This window comes from Mastigoproctus giganteus, chromosome 7 (genome assembly GCF_048544385.1).
Source record: "Mastigoproctus giganteus isolate SK-2022 chromosome 7, ASM4854438v1, whole genome shotgun sequence".
Taxonomy (NCBI): domain Eukaryota; kingdom Metazoa; phylum Arthropoda; class Arachnida; order Uropygi; family Thelyphonidae; genus Mastigoproctus; species Mastigoproctus giganteus.
Genome location: NC_143581.1, coordinates 183,521,395 through 183,542,684, shown reverse-complemented (window position 1 = coordinate 183,542,684; position 21,290 = coordinate 183,521,395). Strand labels below are relative to the sequence as shown.

General features: G+C 33.7%; 1 protein-coding gene across 4 annotated transcripts in view; it reads right to left on the bottom strand.

The window, feature by feature from the left end:
• LOC150083382 (tyrosine-protein kinase CSK-like) overlaps positions 1-21,290 on the bottom strand; it is a 262,341-nt gene that overhangs the window by 160,691 nt on the left and 80,360 nt on the right. For all 4 annotated transcript variants that reach the window (XM_090378006.1, XM_090378004.1, XM_090378007.1 and 1 more), the window contains exon 4: positions 4,217-4,317. In XM_090378006.1, coding sequence (XP_090234132.1) covers positions 4,217-4,317 — 101 coding nt within the window. The remainder of the gene's footprint in view (positions 1-4,216; positions 4,318-21,290) is intronic.

Sequence of the window (21,290 nt, the reverse complement as noted above, 5' to 3'; positions counted from 1 at the left end):
TTTCAAGTTGTAAATTTTCTAAAGTGAGTATTTAAAGGCAAAAGTGAGGTATTTTTTTTGAAAAACAAAAGAAAGTCAGTTTTTATAATTTTAATAAAATATAAAAAATAAATTAGTGACCTAGATTTGTTACACATAAAAGTTTTAGGAATTTGCATTTTTTATATATAGCCTGAAAATAAAAAAAGGGTGACATGAAAACTGAAACTTCCTTTTACATGTAACAAGATATGGAAAATGTAACGCACTAATTTTTCTCAAATCACTAAGTGCGACCCCCAAAAGAAATCTAATTTTGAATATGGCTCCTGTATGGAAAAAGGTTGGATGTCACTCCAATAGAAGGTGGACCTGAGCCCATTGGTAATAACCCTTGATTTGCTCACTGTTGATTAGCACAACTTGTCTGTATGTGGGACAAGTGGTCGGATAGGTTTTACCAGGTACCATTGAGTTGTAGAATGGTAATCTCTTTAGCTCTCTCAATTCTTGCTTAGCAGCAGCACTAATTTCCTAAGTTGCCTGAAGGCCAGAAGTGCGAACAGTGCATGCCCAGTTAATCTCTCCTAATCCATTTGTTATATGAAAATTTTCTTCACTCAACAGAAACTATTTTAAATGTAATTTCCAAGGAGAATTCAAAAAAATTTGCTATAAAAGGAGTTTGTTAAACAGAGATCCGACTGAGTAATTTAGAATTCTAAAAATAGTTATAAAGTTTTATATAGAAACTATCTTAACAACAGACAGTGAAAATGCAAATTTAGTTAAATAACTAAGCTTATTTGAATAGTTGGCAAACATGTGAAAAAAAAATTCTGCAATATTATAAATTTCGAAGTGTACTGCATCCAAATGTCACACATCACCTTTAGTAAAGGTGCTGGGGTATGGCATACACGCGTACCGTCTCAAAAAAGCTTGCAACAGTTTTTATGCAAAACTTAGTAATGGCTTTTAAAATAAGTATCTCCATATATTTTAGTTTATTGAGGTCCTAAAAAGTTCAGATTCTCTATATTAAAATTAAAAATATTTCAAAAAAAAAAATGAAGACAAAGTGCCAACAGCAAAATTTTGAAATCAATTTCAAAATTACAACAGTGAAGCATTATGCAAGTTCGATTTAGACAAATATGTGTCACATTTTTATAAAATGTAATTCGTGTGCCCGCATATGATGTGTAGCAATAAGGTTTCTGGACTGGTGTTGTTGCAGTCATGTTCAATGGGTTTGAAAATAAACAGAAGTGGACATTGCAGTTTAAACTTCCTCCAACAGAGAGTGGGATAGAGATGGTCCAATAGGCTGACAGGCTTCAAGTAACAACTGGTTTCATTAGTATCATTAATGTTCTGTGTCATGATTTTGTCATGAGCAATGAATGAATATCAAATGTTGTTTTAAATTGGTAAAAGCTGCAACAGAAACATACCAGTGTGTTTGAATGATATAAGGATGTTCGTAATGACAAAGAAGTAGGCATCCTTCAACTTCTCAAAATGAGGACAGAGTTGCAAAAGTTCAGGAACTTGTGGCAAGAGATGTTGTTTGACCCTCAGAATGATGGCTGATGAATTGGATAAGAATAAGGAGATGATTCATCAAATTATTATGGAGAATAATTAAAATCAAATACTTGCAGAGATATTTCTAACAAAGCATGACATTGTACAGATCAGACCATCCACCGTACTCTCCTGATCTAGCCCAGCAGATTTCTTCCTCTTTCACAACGTGAAAACTGCCCTCAAAGGAAAGAGATTTCAGGATGTTAAGGACAAATAAAAACACAACTTCTTAACTGAATATCATCTCTTTGGACTCCTTTTCTAACTCTTTTAGAATAGTGTAATAAGTGCATTCAAACATACAGTGATTACTTTGAATAAAAATAAAATCATTTTTGAGCTTCTTCACTTTGTGTTCTTTTTATTGCACCAGTCTGGGAACATTACTGCCACACTTGGTATATATAACTTTACTTGTGTATTTTTGTTTACTTTATAGTCATGATGTCTGATTATTTTTGTTACATTTTGCTTATTTTAATATATTTGGCATGCCTATTAGATACAAGAGTAGCTATGTATAGTATATGTAATTTGTGGGCTGACTGCAGGTATAACTGCTACGACTTTGCCTGAACTATAGCTATGGCACAGTGATAGACTTTTTTTTTCGCTATATCCAAACTCACTCAACTTTGCCTGCCCACACACAATTTTATCTTCAAATGATTACCTGTTCAGGTAAACTTATGGAATATCCAAAATGTGTGGCTAGCTTATGGCTGTGAGGAGCTCCTTTTCACAAATGAAAACTAACTCTCTAATAAACACAATTTTCAGTCAGTAAAATTAAAACTTTCAGTTAAGAATACAGCAGACTCTTGATTTACCGGGATCGGATTAACTGGGACACTTCAAGACTCCAAATTTAAAATAATTAAAAAAAAAAAAAAAAAAAAAAAAAAAATCAACCAGAAATCAATAAAATTGAAGTAATAATTAGAATATGTATAAACAGATATTTTGCGAGTCGTAAATAAGCGACAAGAAGTGGCGTTATAAGTCGTAATTGGGAGATCAATGTGCCTATTATCTTGCAACCCACCCGTCGCTCAAAAAAAAAAAAAAAAAAAAGAGACTAAATGTTTAGCTTGATTTAGTCCATCACGTCGATTGTTGTGTCCGGCAAAAAGACAAATTTTGTTTCGTTATTTATGCCTGTGCCAATTTTTTTAATAGTAAATATATATATTTTTTGTTAAGAAATAGCAAAAATGATGGGAAAACGCAAAAGAGTTGCGCTTTCTGTTAAACAAAGACTTGAAATTATTCGAAAATTTGAAAACGGTGCATCCTTTAAATCTCTAATGAACCATTAGAGTTGGTCACCACAATTATAATGTTGGTGACCAAACCATACGTGACATTGTAAAAAATAAAGGGAAGCATCAGATTTAAAATCGACATCGCAAAAAATAAAGGGAAGCATCATATTGGACACACGAGCAGTAAGTGGTAAGTTTTTTTTTTTTTTTTATCTATCGCCATATTTGTACATTTTATGTAGGTTGCTGAACATTTTTCGATACAGTAAGTCCACGACTTACGCAATTACGGATTTACGTAAATTTGTTTTCACTCAATTTTTTTTATTTTTAGGATTGTAAAATTTAAAACAACAAAAAAAAAATAATAATAAGCAATCAATAACAACAATCACGGCACGCACAAATTGCACAAGTGAGATCGAACTAACAAGCAAAAAAAGGGGAAAAAAAGAGAAAATTCTTACAATTATTTATGGTTTTTTTTTTTTATATGACTGAACATTTCAGTGAAGGGGACACGCACACTTCACCATAATAACGTAAAAACCAAAGAATTCCAGCTATCAGTATTATCGCAAATGCAATAAGATCGAGTTTACTACCCGTTTATAATTGATTGCGCTAACAGAAACGCCCAATAAAATGGAAAGTGCAAATTGATTTTGTTTTTGGTTGACCTCCAGAAATGTGCTTTAGTAAAATGTGAGCTCACACAAGGTGATAATAGTGAGTTTTGCCTTAACCCTGTGAAGTTCTTTACAGAAAATTTCATTTTAACCACTATCATGGTGCCAACTAAGAGAATAAGTGACAGCAGTAATAGTATATCTACCAACAAAATTTCTGATTGATTTGGATCAGAAGATTAAACTAATAAGAATGCATGAAAATGGTCAAACATTAACAACTATTGCGCTGAATTTAGATTTGTCAATAATAATATAGTAGCGATATGTTACTAGTCATTCCCGAGTTACATAAAACTTGATGAAGTAAGAAGTCCTGGAACCATATCTCTTACTATGTCGAGGACTTTTGTATTAACTGGGAAATCAATTATTCAGGATTTGTTTTTTACCATCTACCCTGGAAAATCAAGAGTCTACTGTATTTAAAAAGCTATAAAGTTATCACATAGTTTCTTAAATATGAAACTATCACATATGTGATAATTTCATATTTTGTTAATCAAAAAACATATCACATAACCTTTGCCATAAAGTGATGGGGCTGCAATTATATTTGGCAGAATATAGGAATCCCAGATAATAATAAAAAAATAAATTAAAAAAAAGTGTTATTTTTAACTTTCTCCTTTGAAGTACTTAAATAAGCCATGACAAATGGAATAAAAATTCTATTTTAATAATACTCACGGCATTGCATTCAACTTAACTTCTGACCGCCTATGAATATAATTAGCAGGGACTAGGCCTTCTCTTCCATCAACATGACGTGCCCGATACCAATTTGGATCCTATTTAGAAAATACATATTTCAAAACACTAGTTATGATGAAAGAAAAACTGTTTAATTGCTACATATAAAATAATAATATTAATCTTTACTGAACTAAGGTTCTAAAACTTACATTAAAAATTCTAAGAGTAAGAGGTAATTACTCTGATGGGAATTTTTAATTAATTCTAAAGCCTTCGATACAATAAAGATTCCAATTTGTTACAACATGTGAAAAATGTGTTTTCACTAAACTTTTTTTTTTATGTCATCATTCAACAATAATTAATATCCAGAACTACTAATTATATATGGTAAATGTTCTCCCTTTTTTTCTTAATATTCAAATATATTCTTATTTCTGTTAATACACTACAAATTTTATTTAAGAACCAGTAATAAGAATGAAATGAGATTATATGAGTTAATTATTAAGTTCAGTAATGCAAACCAAGAGAAAGATCAAAATTAAACAAAATGTCTTTTCACATTCAGTTGTTTAAATATTTTTTTTGATTCAGAATACAGTATTAGATAATTACTATTTTCCAGACAGCATAAGTATTAGAAAACAGGCATCCAGAAACAAATGGAAAATTTGAACCTTTTAGGCATGTATATATATATTTTTATTAAACAATTTACCAATAAATACTCTTGCCTGAAAATACTAAGTATGGTCTAAAATATCAACTACTAGCAGAAAATTCAATTATAAATATCCTTTGGTTCTTCATTAACAATGATTTCATGAATTTGTGACACTAGGATTAGCCATACATGCAAGGAAGCCCTAGACTTCCTGCACCAGCTAATAAACAATAAAAATAAATCATTTTTTTAAGCTAAAAAATATTATAATTATGTGATTCTTTCCTTGTGTAAGTACCCATCCAGCTGATCTATGAATTTCCATGAGCTGTCATCCTCAACCACCCATGAAGGTGGCTTATTCCAGTAAAGGTATTTATTGGCTAAAAAAAATACCTCCTCCTCCCCGATGAGTTGAATTTACTGCCCCTAGTTCTGGTATCATTTATAACCATAAAAATTTCATTCATGTTACTAAAATGTATCATGACCTCAATAGGCAATATGGCAAGGCCATAAATGACAGTAAAAGATCAACCTGGAGATTTTTTAACTGCAAATAATTTTGACCCATGGGGTCTGGTTCATCGTTTCTCTAGAAACAAGGTTCATCCTCCAGAAATTTACTATCAATGCCATACTTGATGCACTTCTTCCCTCAGATGACCACTGCTGCAATTTTCCTATTTGTCAACAAATTAGATCTCTCAACAGGGCCTATGTTACATCTGAATCAACTCCTTGCTTCAGCCAGGCAGAAGTTGATTCAACAATCTCTAAATTCAGTAATAATAGTTGTCCTGGACTTGATAACCTCAAGGGCATTTTTATCAAGCTGTATCCATATGTCTTTATAATAAATGTTTGATGAACGAGGCAACTTTTCCTGTCTTTTGGAAGACAGCATTGTTAAAATTAATTTCCAAACCTGGAACTCCTACTTCTGCTAAGGCCTATCATCCTATTATGTTATTGTCCAACTTGGATAAAACCCTTGAGTGACTTATTGCTGCCAATCTAGATTGTCTTTTTACTGAACACTCTTAAAGTCCTCTGACCAGTTTGGTTTTCCCCAAAGCAGGCCTCAGTTAAACTTCTTTCCAGGGTAAACAACTGCATGTTTAAATATGCTACGACTATTTTGCAGATTTCTCTGGAGCCTTTGACTCCCTTTGGTGGGACAGCCTTTTTGTTTGCTTCAGTTGCTCAATAACTTAACAACAAAGTCAATAACAAACTCTACAACTTAACCTGCAACTACTTTCTCTACTGTAATGTTCAAGTAATTTCTGGTACTCAGCAACTTAATTGCTGGGTCTCTTGAGGATACCCACAAGGTTCAGTGCTTGGTCCACTTGTCTGGGATTTGGTTCTAGATGAGTGGCTTCACCATTGAATTGCCAATGCTAATAAAATTTCATATGCCAATGATTTAATTCTTATTGTCCTTGGTAATTCTTGTTCTTCTTTGGAAAGTACTGCCAGTAACATCATGAATGATTTGTGCTCTTGGTCCATTATTAATAAACTTAAAACTTTTCTTCTGACGAGACTAAGCTTCTTCATCTCAAGGGGCAACCTCAACATTTTCAGACCTCCGACTGTTAAACTTTTTGGTCACTCTTTCTCCATGGTTGACTCACATAAATTTTTTGGCATTACTTTAGATTGTAAGTTAAACTTCCAGAAACACTTCTTGCATCTTCGTGATAAAATAGTCAGGTATAGTATTTTATGTTTGTCCACCTGTCACACCAACCACTGTACCCTTTATCTTTTGTACAATGTGATGATTGTCCTGATTTGTACCTACGGTGCTGGCACCTGGTTCTGGTATACTCGGAAGATTGCTATTCAAGAGATACCTCCTCTATCCAATTACGTATGGTCTTAATGATGAGTCGTTCCTTTCGCACTGTCTCAACAGCTGCACTACAGGTTTTAAATGGTTGCCTACCTCTGTATCTCCAAATCACTTATCAAGGTTTTTGCTATAATCTTAGAGATGCCATTTCCTTTGACTTTTTAGCCATAACTATTAATATCCACTGCAATCCTAAAACTGAAAAAACTCATTACTGGAACCACTTAGTTCAACTCTGGCAAGATTGGTGGGCGTCTTCTTCCAAAGGTATGGTCAAAAGAAAGTTTATTCCATCTGTGTTCTTTGCTTTACAAAAGTCTGATCTAAAATGATTCAGTCCATGTCTCCATACTCTCTTCTAACTGGTCATGGTTCCCTTTGCACTAAACTTGCTATGTTTAACCTGTTTGATTCTCCCCTGTATAACTGTGGCAGCCCAGAAGACTGGCAACATGTTCTTTTCATTTGTCCATATTACTTGGAACTTCATCAGTCTCTGTCTGCTATGTCAACTGTTTTCTCCAGGCAATGAGTCATCTCTCTTGAACTCCAAAGAAAAATGTAACCTTCTGCAGGATTTTACACATAACACCTTCATCAGACAGGGACAACTCATCAGTAGTGCTTCAATTCTGGGAACTACTCCTATTCCAGCACTATCACCATCTTTAGATCAAATACCATCTTTGCCACCACCTTCGACTTGGACAGTTCCTAATCTTACTTGTACAATCACTGTTTTCCTGTCTTCTATCTCCTGCTAGCCTCAGGCTAATCCTGAGGCCAGCAGGAGATGCAAGTTATCCTGTGCAGAATCTTTATCTCTTCCCTGTATCCCCTTTTAATTCACGTCTTTTCCTTTTGTCTGTCTATCAAGCGTTTACTTTTTTACTTTTTATTCTTCCTCTTTGCACTGATGCAGGATTTTTTATTTTTATTTATTATTTTTTTTTTTAAATTTTTATCTTTTTTTTTTCCAATTTTTTTTTTGGTAGTTTGCTATCAATTCCTTATTTTTTATTATTTTTATTTTATTTTTCTTAATTTCATTTTATTTCATTTATTTATTTTTATTCCTCTTTATTTTTATCATTTTTATTATTTTTTTATTTTATATCATGTGCTCTTTTTTGAATGGTTTGGCACCCCCTTTGACACCCCCCCCGGTGCATGTGCTTCCTGGTAGCGAAGTAGCCAGAAACAACTAAACATATTCACAGCACAAACACAGCGTTACACATATTTCTGGCCTTTCTGCAGAGTTTCTATACCATCACAGTGTAGCACGGCAGAGTTGAACTACCGTTTGGGAGTCGTCTTACATAAAATACTATACATGTCTATATATATAGTCTACTAAACCTCTGCCAGTGTCACACAGACCTCAAACAAGTCCTCTCAAGGGTGCCCAGCTACCAAGCTCTACTGCCTACATATTAAGTTTTTTCTCATGGACCCTTTCAAAAAGCTGTATTTATTTAGGTGCAGTCTATGGACATGGTATTCCAAGTGCAGCCTTAAAACTGCCTTGTACAATAGGATTATGACCTCCCTATCTGTATAAAAAATGCATGATAAATCATCAACATGAACAGGATACCATGGGTCCTCCTTGCCACCTGTCTGCACTACATGAAGAATTTCATGTGCCCTTGTATTGTAACTCCCAAATACCTCAAAACTGTCTCTACTGTTTTAATTCAAGTCCCTCTATTGTTTTAATTAAACCTCACCAAGTGTATAAGTTATTTTGGGGTTGCTATTCCCCACATGTATGATCTTACATTTTGCTACATTAAAACTGCCACTTTTTTTACTATCTTTGAAGCCAGTGGAGTTTGGCTTTGATCATTAATTGTTCTCCCAATCTTGACATTACCTACAAATTTTAACAACAAGCCCTATGTCGCTTCATCAATGGCATTAAAAAAAAATTTTTTTTTAATCAAAAATAACAGCAGTCCTTGAAAGACCTCACTTCTTGCATTAGATCAATCTGAAGAGTAATTATTAATCACAACCTTCTGCTTTCTGCCCTGCAGACCCCCTGTGACATTTTTCTCCAGGATTTCTGTTCTCCAGAAGCATAACCTTACATTTAGAAGCATCAACCTTTAGTTTCCATTTTTCAAAGCATATATGCAACAGATCAAAACCTTTTTTTTTTTTTTTTTTTTTTTTTGAAGCAGCATGACTGGCTTGAATTGTTAATCATTTTTTCCATTTTCAAATCATCAGCAAACATTTACACTTTACCTTGGATACCCTATCAACGTCAGTTATGAAAATGAGAGATAGGAAGGCACAAAACACCAAGCCTTGAGAGACCTACTTGTTACAGTGGTCCATCCAGAAGACTGACCATTGATGACAACTGTCTCTTATCTTTTAGTCAGTCTGCAATCTAGCATAGGCCCTTACCAGTAACTCCAACCTTTTCCAATTTACCTAACAACCTTCCATGCGGGATAACTTTGGATAGGTATCAAAACTTTACTGAAATCTAGATATAACATAAAAATTGTTATCTGTATCCAACTGACTGTTTAACTGTTACCTGAATCCAACTGTTGAATTGTTACCTGCATCCAACTGTTTAACGACTACATCATAGTAATTTATATGAATAGTCAATTTTGACAGACATGACCTCCACTTAATTAACCCATGTTGGGATCTATTTGATACTATTCTTGTTGGGGTGATCCTGAATTGCATCCTTAACTGTAGACTTTATAATTTTCCCCTACCACAGAATTCAAACTCATTAGCCTATAATTACCCGACTCCTCTTTAGCAGCACTTTTGTGGATTAGGAAGACATAAGCACTTCTCCAGTCCAAGAGGATCTTCCCTGTCTAACAATGGTTTGAGGCACTCACATGCAGTCTTGCCCTCCTTTAACCTCAGTAGCTTTTCCAACAATGGTTCTCTGAGATCATTATATCATTTATCTAGCTCCTTAAAATACGCTTAAGATTCAAGCTTGCTTTCAAGTGTAAATATTGTTGAAAAGTATCTGTTTAACCCCTTTGCCATTTCTGCAGGGCTTTTAGAGGTCTTCCACTGCAACCAATCAAGGGACTTATTTGACTCTCTTCTTCTTTTGTACTTACATGAGAAGAACACCCTGTCAATGTTCACAGCTCTCTTTGCTAGCTTTTTCATAATCAGCTTTTGTCCATCTTACCCCATCAGTGGTTTTATATTATATTCTCTTATAGTGTGCATACAAATCAGAATCATATGATTGCCTGTAGATGTCCCATGCCTGTTTATTTTGCTCAATTAAACTCTTAACCTTACCTGTCATCCATTTTGGCATCTTATGTTTCAGAACTTGACCAGTGGTAAGAATGTTTGTGGCTTCGAGAATAAATCCCTTGAATATTTCCCACAGCAAATTTGTATCTGACAGCATTTATTTGTCAATCCAGTTAAGTGAGTCCAAGAAATATCTCATTCCATTATAGACTCATCTCTTGAAACTGAGGTGCTTGCCTTCACTTTTGACCATAAAGATTTCTTTAGATTTTATGTTATTGCAGCCACTGGCTGTTATTGGTTCTCTTGCTGTCTGTGACTGCAATAACATAATAATAGGTTATTAGAGCCCTTTGTACTCTCTCAGACATGCTGAGCTAGGCAGCAATCATCCAGTTTGTTCAAAAAAAACATACCATAGTAAAAGCTAGTTAATTTGAAGTACAAGGGACCAAACTTTGTCTATTTTCATTTACAATTCAAGTGGTTTTGAAGTATCCATAGAAGTTCAGAATATGTTGGTATTAATTAATCAAGAGAAATCATTAGTCAGATATTCTTATTAAGACTGTACAGAATATATTCTTATTAATGTGTTATATTTTAAGTGTGAGAATTACAAAAATTCTGTACTCATTAACACTGTAGAGAATTACTGTAATTCTCAACTAAAATATGCAAACAAACTGCACTACTGAACCAGTGACCAGCTTGATGTCACTTTAAAAGAGTTGAGAGTTGTTGAGAAAAAATGCCAGAACTGGAGTACAGCTGAAAAAAAGTTTGATTATTGATTTCAAATTTTACCTTTGTAAATAAGTCACTCTTGGGGGAAAATATTTACCATGGAAGCTGCCTGAAAGGAAAATATTACACACAAATATATGCTAAAATAAATAAAAAATTAAAAAACAAAAAAAAAAAAAAAATTAAAAAACACCAGTTTTCAGGATCAATTTGAAAATAATTCCATTTGAAAATTTGAAAAAAAAAAAAAAAAAAAAAAATTTTTTTTTTGATAAAACTTGAATATGATGTTGCTAAATGCTAGAGAAAGTTCAGTTCCTGCTAAGCACCCAATGGACTCTAACGTGAGTTATTACATCCACTTGTCCATCAGTTCTGTAGCATTGAATTTTGTTTTCATTGTTCTTGACACTAGCAGCAAAGAAAGTTTCATTTCCAATGAAGTGAGAGAGTTGAGCAAATGTCAGTTTGACTGAAATTTGCTCAACTCTCTCACAAGAAAAAAATTCTTGAGTAAAAAGGATTTATTTAAAATGTTGAGTGATTATACAAATTTTGTTAATTTTTTGTGTTTCCTTTTCAGTGATGCTTTAAAGAAACATTATTCTGAAAGGAAAAAAAAAAAGTGATTAGAATCACTAATTTTTGTAGAATAATGTTCAACAAGGAATGGAAGAGAAAAAAAAATTATCCAGTAAGTTATTTTTTCACCCCCCCCACCTTAAATGCTGGGTTACTCCTCTTGAGTCCTTAGTCAAAATTCACTGTGACAATGCAATCATATCATCCATGGAAAATCACAATTAACTTTCTGGATGAATAACACTTCTCGTTTGAATGTCAGTAGAATGTACTGCTTAATTTTTCTCAATGGCCCTAAAGATACCCTTCATAGAGGAACAAAAGTTAAAAGCTAAGTTCCCCCTTATATTGTTGGTAAAAATTTGACACTTAATTATAATCACTTTCTTCTTGCTAATGAGCATAGTTGGCTGCAAAATGCTGTGAAACACAAGTACAACATGTGTGGAAGGATATGAAGCACCCTCCAACTTTATGAAGTAAAACAACTCTGGCTAAAATTAATAAAAAGTCACTCACTGCTTGGAAATTTAACAAAGACCTAAGGGGATACAAGCAGAGGAGAACGAAAGTTAAAAGCCAAGTATCCTCTTACATCATTGGTAAAAATTTGACATATCAATTTGCCATTATTGACAAGCACAGAGGGTTGCAAAAATCTGCTGAGAAACATGGCCATAACACATTCTAAGGGAAAATCAGCTCTGACAGTAAGAACAAAGCATGCCTGAATTTCACACACAAAACAGCTCCAATCAAAAATAAAGTCACATACTACTAGGAAATTTTTTAAACAACACCGTACAGAGACATGTTTAAAAAGTTAGGCATCCTCTTATGTCATTGGTAAAAATTTGGAACATCACTTCCATAGCTGAAGAGAATCAGCTAGCTGTAATGACAAGAATTTGAACAATAACCTCCAGTAGTAGGCTACTGAGGGAGGGGGGGGAATCATTAGGGGAAACATGGCTGTAACAAATTGGCAGGAAAACAAGCTCTGACAGCCGATAAAATTCAATTCCATTCATTTATTGAGTGTAGTAATGACTGGTAAATAAATCAAAACATCATTTATCACATAAGCATACCAACCTATAAAATTACATGAAAAAATAGCAAATCTTCATTACAGCTCCATTCAATTTCATTATAATATGTTTGCCCCTGTTTCTGAAACTGATTTTTTGAAACAGACAAGGTATTCAAATTCAGACTTTGAATTTCACTGTAGACCTATTTTGAATAATCCACACTAAAATGCATATAGAATCCTATTCTGTTTATCAGAGAGTGACAGCAATTTCAGATTATCCAAAATATATTGGATTTAGAATAATTTGAAGTTTCCCTTTCATTCTTTAGGGTAATCAAAATCAAATTCATGAGGATATATACAGCAGCATATTTCCAGTACACAGTAGTTGCAGTAATGGAGGCATGTGATGCAAGAAAGCAAGTATATGAGCTAATGTAGCATCACCCAAAAAAAAAAAAAAAAAAAAAAAAAACCCAATTTCACACATCCATTTCCTCTAAAAGTTTGTCCAATTCCTCGAATGTATTTAAGCTATCAACTTCCACAACAACAGATGGAAGTTTGTTCCAGCAATTGACCACCTGCTAGCTAAAGGCAAATTTCCGCATATCTATTCTACAACTGTCTTTCCTCAATTTGAATTTGTGTCCCCTCGTAATCCGAGCAAGCAGAAGAATCCCATCAGAATTCAGCATGTTCAACCCATTCAAGGCCTTATATACCTCAATCAGATCACCTTGCAGGTGCCTAGTCTCCAGCCGCTACGATTTACAGAACTTAGGCCTTTCTTGGTAAGAGGATCCCTTTGTTCCCTTCACCAATCTTGTTGCCCTTTTCTGTACATGCTCAAGCAACTCTATATCCTTCCTAAAATGAGGCCTCCAGACCTGTGTGCAGTACTCATGGCATGACCTGACCACTGCCTTATACAAAGGGATAATATCACCCCCACTCCCCTTTTCCCCACTAGCAAAATTCCTGTATATCATTGACAATACCCCATAACCTGCTCTGGCAACTTGTCTGCATTGCTCAGAAAACTTCACATCTGACTGCACAATTATCCTCAGATCTTTTTCGTTTTCTACCACCCTAAATGTAGTACCACACAGTTGGTATGTTTCTCTGGGGTTATTTCTACCCATAAGCAGTACTTTGCATTTTCCAATGTTAAACTTCAGTTGCCACTTCTCAGCCCATCTGCTCACATTTTCTGCTCACATTGGAATACATGCCATGTATTCCAATCTGTAAGAGGTAGGTTAAAACTGCCCATAACAAGACAATCATACTTACTAATTCATTCACAATCCTGCCTCAAGAAATTGTTATACTCCTAAGAGCCATCTGGATTGTAACATACTCTCACAATCATCTTCCCTTTACTAGTAATTTCACACCAAATTGAGTTGGCATCTGTGTTACCTTAACCTGGCTCAAGGAGCTTTCTTGTCAACTTCAGGCAGTTTCTGATCAAAAGTATCATTCCTCTAACCTCCTTCCTCCATCCTGAACACACACAATATTCAATGAAATGAAATCGTCATCTCATACCTCCAAGTGGTGCCAAGTCTGTAAACTCAATTTATATTGTTGGATTTACTGAGACTATATAAACCTTAGATGACTTGATCAAAATCTCGATTCATGTAATTTGTTTGCAATACTCCTGACTACTGCATAGACAAATTGTATAGACAAATTAAGTTTTGTACTTTATTGCTTTTAACAATGCTGATACAGCCCTTAAAGTTACTTGAATGTGTTTTCGTGTGGCCTTAGAATGCTGGTGGAATTTGCTTCTATTACAGATTCCCCTTTCAGTGTTCAAGATAATTAATGATTACACACAAGTGCTGTCAGAGAAGACTTAAATAAAATTATCCCATACAACTAACCTGAGTCAATCGTATGCCAACTTCCCTAATCTCAGGAATTTAACAGTTCCCTGAACCCTAAATGAATTCTCTATGGCATTAATAAAAAATCCCCTTGCACCTCTTCTGTTTAAGTGAATATAATCCTTACAAAATAAATTCTGTTTACCAACTATGGCTGGTCATGCTACGAAAAATTTCACCCCATAAGCCTTGCAGAATCAAACTCTAGAGTTAATCTACAAGGTTTTCATTACAAAATCCCTTCTGTCATATCTAGACAGAATTGCAATATGACCTTGTATTTCAAAATCAATTCATCAGCTCATTTAAGCTTTAAATCATTAGTCCCCACATGTATCATACACCCACTAGTGCCATTATAAGCTGATAAACTGTTACATTGTTTATCAGCTTATAATGCATCCCTTACAAACTGAGTTCAAAATTACAACCAGCACTGCATGCTGTACCACACTGATGCTATGCAGTTTACCACTCATGATGCATAACCACGACTTGGCCACATTCAAAAATCATCTGTCCTCAGACGTACATAATACCGACAGTAAATATGGTAATCTATAATAAAACATATTCTTCAATACTGTACTACTGAAAAACATGTTTTTAATTATTATTAATAGTATAAACATTAGAATGACTAAATAATGCAAGGAAACAGACTTTTTCTACACCTTCTGGGGGGGGGGAGAATTCCTTTTAACAAAAAATTGCTATCCAATTGTGCTTTGAACACCTAACTTTACCAAACTCTCTGCATCAACCACTTAGCAAATAATTTATTCCAATGATCTATAATTCTGATAGTTACCTTGATAATGCATGAATATTAAAATAAGATATCAAAATGTTTTTGGACTACAACGCTGCATACAGCAGCATATTGACATGTGAAAGGTATGGTGTAAAATCCCACTGTGGCCACAAGTTTAATTATGTAAACAATAGAAATGAAATTAAAATGGAGGAAAAAAAATAACAGGATAACACCAAATCCCAATCAGAACAAATCCAAAATTAACCACTGATCCACAAGTCTATCACCTTCGCAACACCCTTGAATGGTAGGACCAGACCACACACTGTGGAGAGGATCTTTCTTCATTTAGTGAAATAAAACTAATTATTGTTTACTCACTGTGTCATTTTTTATGGTTAATGGATTTGTTCTGATTGAGATTTGGTGTTGTACTGCTCGTGCTTGGGGTTTTCATAAAAAAAAAAAAAAAAAAAAAAAAAAAAAAATTATTTTTAGAGATAGCCAATATCTAAATAAGTCACTAAGCAGTATTACCATACTTGCCCCTTATCTTTTAATACATTTAATTATCTAACTTCTTTGTTTGATTGGGGGAGGGTCAAGCTTTCAGAGCTGTATCACATACCATAAGTAACAGGCACCACAGAAGCCATGGTATATAAATATAGTTAGGATGCAAAGTGGGAAGACAGCAAGAGTTACAGTCTGCTAATGAATGACAGACATTCACTTGTAATTTCATTAAAAAATAAAATTATATATATCTCAGAAATTTTATGGCACCAATAATATGAAGAAAGGTGCATTCAATATAATCTATAATCGATTTTTTTCCAGTCATGTCAAATTAAGGGAACTTACTAAATGCAAAATTAAAATAATTACTTTATACAAAAATATTGACTTAGGCTCAGATCACCCATGGTCCATGAGATATCATTGACAGTCCAGTTGTTGACTTTCCTGGGTATAGAGTAATAGTTAGCCCACACCTTAAATATTGCATATGGGATTGGAAAGCCCATTTCAGGAAAGGCAAAAATGTACAGAGAAGAGAAACAACTGGATTAAGGGCCAAAGGGGCATTCTTATCAACAGAAACTTGAGTTTTCTAAGATACAATGTTTGGGAACTAGGCAACTGTGGTAACTTGATTAAGGATTTAAAAAAAAAAAAAAAAAAAAAGATCAGAAACGAATATTTACACTTAGTCATAACACATGCACAATGGGAAACAACTTCAAATTGAGAGATAACTGTAAAACACGTTTAAAATTCTTCTTTTGATCAGTGATTGACTGTTGGAATACACTCCTACTTACTCTTATGAAGGTTGTAAGTTTATCTAAATTTAAAAAGGGATTGGACAAATATTTGATGGAAAAAAAAAAAGGTGAATAAATGAGGTGACAATAGTTAAGACCTTTTTTTATAAGGATGATGCTGCTGCATAAAGATTGCTTTCTTGCATCATTTTCCATACTAATCGATGTTGATAAACAAAATTTAAGAGCTGATAGTATGACCATCATTGATATTGCCAGATTTTCTACCAAGTTAAGATGGTTAGCAGTAGTGACAATCTAATAACATCAATAGTGGTCTTCAATGTCAGAAAAGTCTGGCAGGCCACCAAATATCAAAAGCTTGCAGCTTGACATTCATGAATATTTCTTGCTGATTATTTTATCCTTGTTTAATTATTATATAAATACTACAATGTTAGAATATCACACTTATAGCAGTAATCATTTGTTAAAGAAACTTTTGCAAACTAATTGGTTGATATTTAGACAGTAAATTTAGGAACTTGGGTCACAGACATCAAAAGTGACTCCTGTTTCAAACTTTTCTAGTCAAGCAGATTTACAAAAAACCTGTTTAGATAATAAATAGCAAGTACTTTTGTGCATGCAGTATTTTGCAGCTAGGGACATAAAAGGCATGTTTAAATTGGTACATGTTATAGGCATAACAGCAGAAAACACCAGAAATTGTGGGAACTGGGGTTTTGTTTTATTTTAATATTTTTAATTCTTTAATACTTTCTAATACCCTATTTATCTTGGAACCACCATGGTAGTTATTAAGTTTCAATTTAAACAACTGGAATCCTCCCCTTCTCCAAGGCCCACAAAGCTACCTGACTGCACTATTTCTCTTCCTCAGAAGATTCTGGGCAATGAGGACTTTTTTTTTATTCCCCCCCCCCTCTTTTTAGTATAAACTTCAGTGGTTTTCTATAGAGCTGTGTGTATTTCTCTTGAATAACAAGACATTTTCTTTATCACTATAACAAAGTTTATTGCATTGTTAAAAAGCATTGTTAAATTTCATTAAAAAATAAAATTATATATATCTCAGAAATTTTATGGCACCAAAAATAAAGTACTAAATTAATCAAAATTATACAATTCCTTCTCCTCCACATAATTATAAACCTCTCATATATTCCTTTCCTTTCCCACACAATTATAACTATCAAATTATATGAAAAATACAAAATACTAAATTAACCAAAATATACAATCACTCAATTCTTTCTCCTCCACAGGAATATGCACTTTGACACTTATTCTTAGTCTCACCTTTTTTTTTACCTAGCTCTACTCTCTAATGCAGTGGTTCTTAACCTTTTTCTACCTACATACCCCTAATCAAATTTAACATCAATTGCATACCCCCATTATAAAATATCTTTATTTACTTATTTGTACAATATTTTAGTAATCTTAAATATTTAACAAGCATAAATAATGTATACAAATAAAATAAATAAAAAAGTAAATAGAAAAAATAAAACCAGAAGTTTAATGTGAACATTCTTGCTGTTTGTTCATTGTTAAAACGGTGAACTGGGGAACCATCTTTGATAAAGAAACACGCATATCATGTTCCACAAGAAGCCCATTTTGTTTCTTTGTTTTTAATGAAACGAGTGTCGAAAATCCTGCTTACCACATATAAGTTGTCACAAATGGAATTAAAAGATTCATGGCTCTTCTCACTAATGCAGGATAGGCTTCTTTTCCAGACTTCAGTCTTCTTTTCCAAAGTGGTAACTTTGATAAAAATACTTTTTAACATTTCAGAGGCATCAATGATAGTAATCGCAGTTCCTTTAATTGAAAGATTAATTTCATTCATATGGCCAAAAATATCTGCTAAATAAGCCAAAATAATTTCAAATTCTTGTTTTTCAAATTGCTGGGCAAGAAAACTTTCTTTTTGTTTTTAAAAAGTATAAAACTTCTGCACGAAGTTCGAATAAACGTTTTAATACAGGAAGGCCTCGCATAACACGAGTTCGATTAATGTGAATTCCAGTTAACGCTATTTGAAAAATTATACCACTTTTCACTTTACACGATGCAAATTTCCAGTTAACACGGTCTTTTTTTTTTTTTTTTTTTTTATGCGATAGTTGAAAAAGATTTGAATTGCACGTTAAGCTTACCATGAGTAGTACAGTCAATAAACAAACGTTTGCCTGCTGCCCACCTCGGTGTGTTCCATCGGAAGAAGACGTGTTACTTGTTTGTCTCCTGTTAATAAAGTCAATGCACACTTCCATAAAAATTCAAATTTTTAAATGAGCCAGATGAAAATGTTACCGCGAAGGAGATAGCGGTAAAATAATTAGATGAAATCTTTCGTATCGCATAGAACCTCAAACAAAAGGTTTGATGTTTTCTGTGATATTTATTTCGCCAGCGCCGAGAGAAGATTGTTGTCAGCTATCGGAAATTGACTGCTGAAAAGAGAAAGTCAACACTGTTCAAATATTTCCGCAACAGTCATTTCTTCATTGTGTATTTTATGTCAGAGGTTCCCAAACTTTCTCGGTTCATGGTGCCCTTAATGTCTCAGTAATGTTTTCAAGGCGCACCCAGACCAAAAGAAATACCTAACAGTTCCGTTTAGTAGTTAGGTCCAAACAACTTAATAAGAAATGCTGAAACTGTGAACTACCTCGAGCTAGTAGTTCGCGCAGTGTCCGACAGATGTCGAGTATCGCTGTGTTTACCTCGAAAATTTAAAATATTCCGCGGTACGCAGTTTGGGAACCGCTGTTTTATACAATAAACATTTAATTCCATAATTATTTTCATTATCTTTTACATTGTATACAGTTAAAAAGTTATTTAAAAGGTATTTTTAAAATTCTTTATGGACATTCCAGAAGGTCAAGGACCAATTATAATTTTTCCTATTGGTTATTATATTCGATTAACGCGTTTCCGTTTTGCGCGATGCGCTCGCAGGACGAATTAATAGCATTAATCGAGGCCCTCCTGTACTTGCCCTTTGGAAAGACAGCATATTTCAGTATGATAAAGAAGAATTTCATGTCGTGCTCCCATTTCTTGACATAATTTTTTGAAAATTCGGTGATTTAAAGCATAGGATTCTGATAAAGTTGATGACTTTTACTACAGTTTTTAAGACTTGATTGAGTTTAGGTGGCTTGATTGAGTCTTGGATGCTAAAGCATGTCAATGTAACACAGTAAGTTATGACTGACAGTTTGTGGAATTTATTTTTTTTACTAAACCAGCAAATCCAGAAGTATTTCCAAGAATGGCAGGTGCTCCATCCATACAAATACTGCCAAGTTTTAATTTTCAGTCAAAATGTTGTTTTCCAAAAAAAATTTTTCAACATATTAAATATATCAATGCCTTTCGTAGTTTCTTGGAGAGGTTTGCAAAATAAAAATTCTTCTTTGATGATATTCATGTGTTGGTAACGAACAAAAGCTAGAAGCTGACTACATTGAGAAATGTCTGTAGTTTCATCAAGTTGAATACTGAAAGTGTATGCTATCACTCTTAATTCCTCCATTATCTGGTTTAAAATGTTATCAGACATGTCTTTAATCCTGGACGATATAACATCGTTCAAAAGAGATAATGCTTAAAGTTTTTCTTTCATTTAAACCACATACGGGTTCAACCATTTCCAAAGCACAGGATTTTACAAGGTTTCACTGTTGTGTGTGCTTTTTTTTGTTTACAAATGTGATATGCAACTTTATAAGATACTTCAAGACATGGTTTCTGTGATGGAGTGAATCCCAATTTTTGTAATGTACCTGATTTTTCAAACCTAGCTTTCTTGATGCAAAATTGCTCTGGACTGTCTGATACGTATTCGGGATGTACTGAAGTGAGATGTCCTTTTAATTTGGAAGGTTTCATAGATCCATTCCCCAAACTTTTATTGCACAAGAAACATTGTGGTTTTTGTGTCCCATCACGCTCAGTAGTAAAAGTAAAACCAAAGCATACACATATGACTCGTTATATTTTCTTTTCTTTGACATTATAGGGTCAGTTCTGGAAATAATGAGAAATAAAAATGATTTATCATTTTATCAAACCAGCAAACAGTTAGCTTCGCTAATAGTTCCATTTTATGTACATCTACTCCAGTTAGCTGCTAACTGGAGTAGACGTACATAAAATCAAAAAAAGGAAAAGAAATTTATTTAAAAATTACAAGAAATGGTATTTTCAATATTCATATTAATGTCAAAGTAAAATACAAATAAGATAATAAAAATTCAAATTAAGAACATTTTATTACTTTTTATTTTCATCAAAATCGTTAACCCCATTATGCAGCTCAAAACAAGTTAAACAACTGCTTGTTGTTGTTGTTGTTTGTTATTTGGTTTTTAGGAGCATTAGCAACTAAGGCCATATTGCTCCGGGGATATGCAGTGGTCATTCCCTGACCTTTACACATCCTCCGTATTTGGTGATCACGGGCTCGAACCCCGGTCTAATCAAGAAGTGTGCGCTACGCACTGCTGCTCCTGCACACCTGGCTACGGAGGTGCCCTCATAAACAACTGCAAATGAATAACTGAAACAGGGGTATGGCAGCCTATTATTTTTTCGTGTTGCCAAGCTATCGTACGAGGGGAAGGAGGACAGCACTATTGTTTGAACTGACAAAAGTAAATTAGTTACCGGCTCCTCTGATAAACAGAGTTACTGTTTCTCAGAAAATCATGCACCGGCCTATGATGGAGAGGATAGGCGGAAATTAAAACATTAAATTTTAAAGTTCTCAACAATTATTTGTTGTAAAAACGTAGGTAAAATAATTTAAATATATTTCATATTGTTAAATACATATAGTGATATTCACATAAGGGATGAATTTTTTTTGTTTATTACAAAAAATATTGTATTTTACATATGTTTACATATCAAGGCCTGTGTACCCCCTGAAA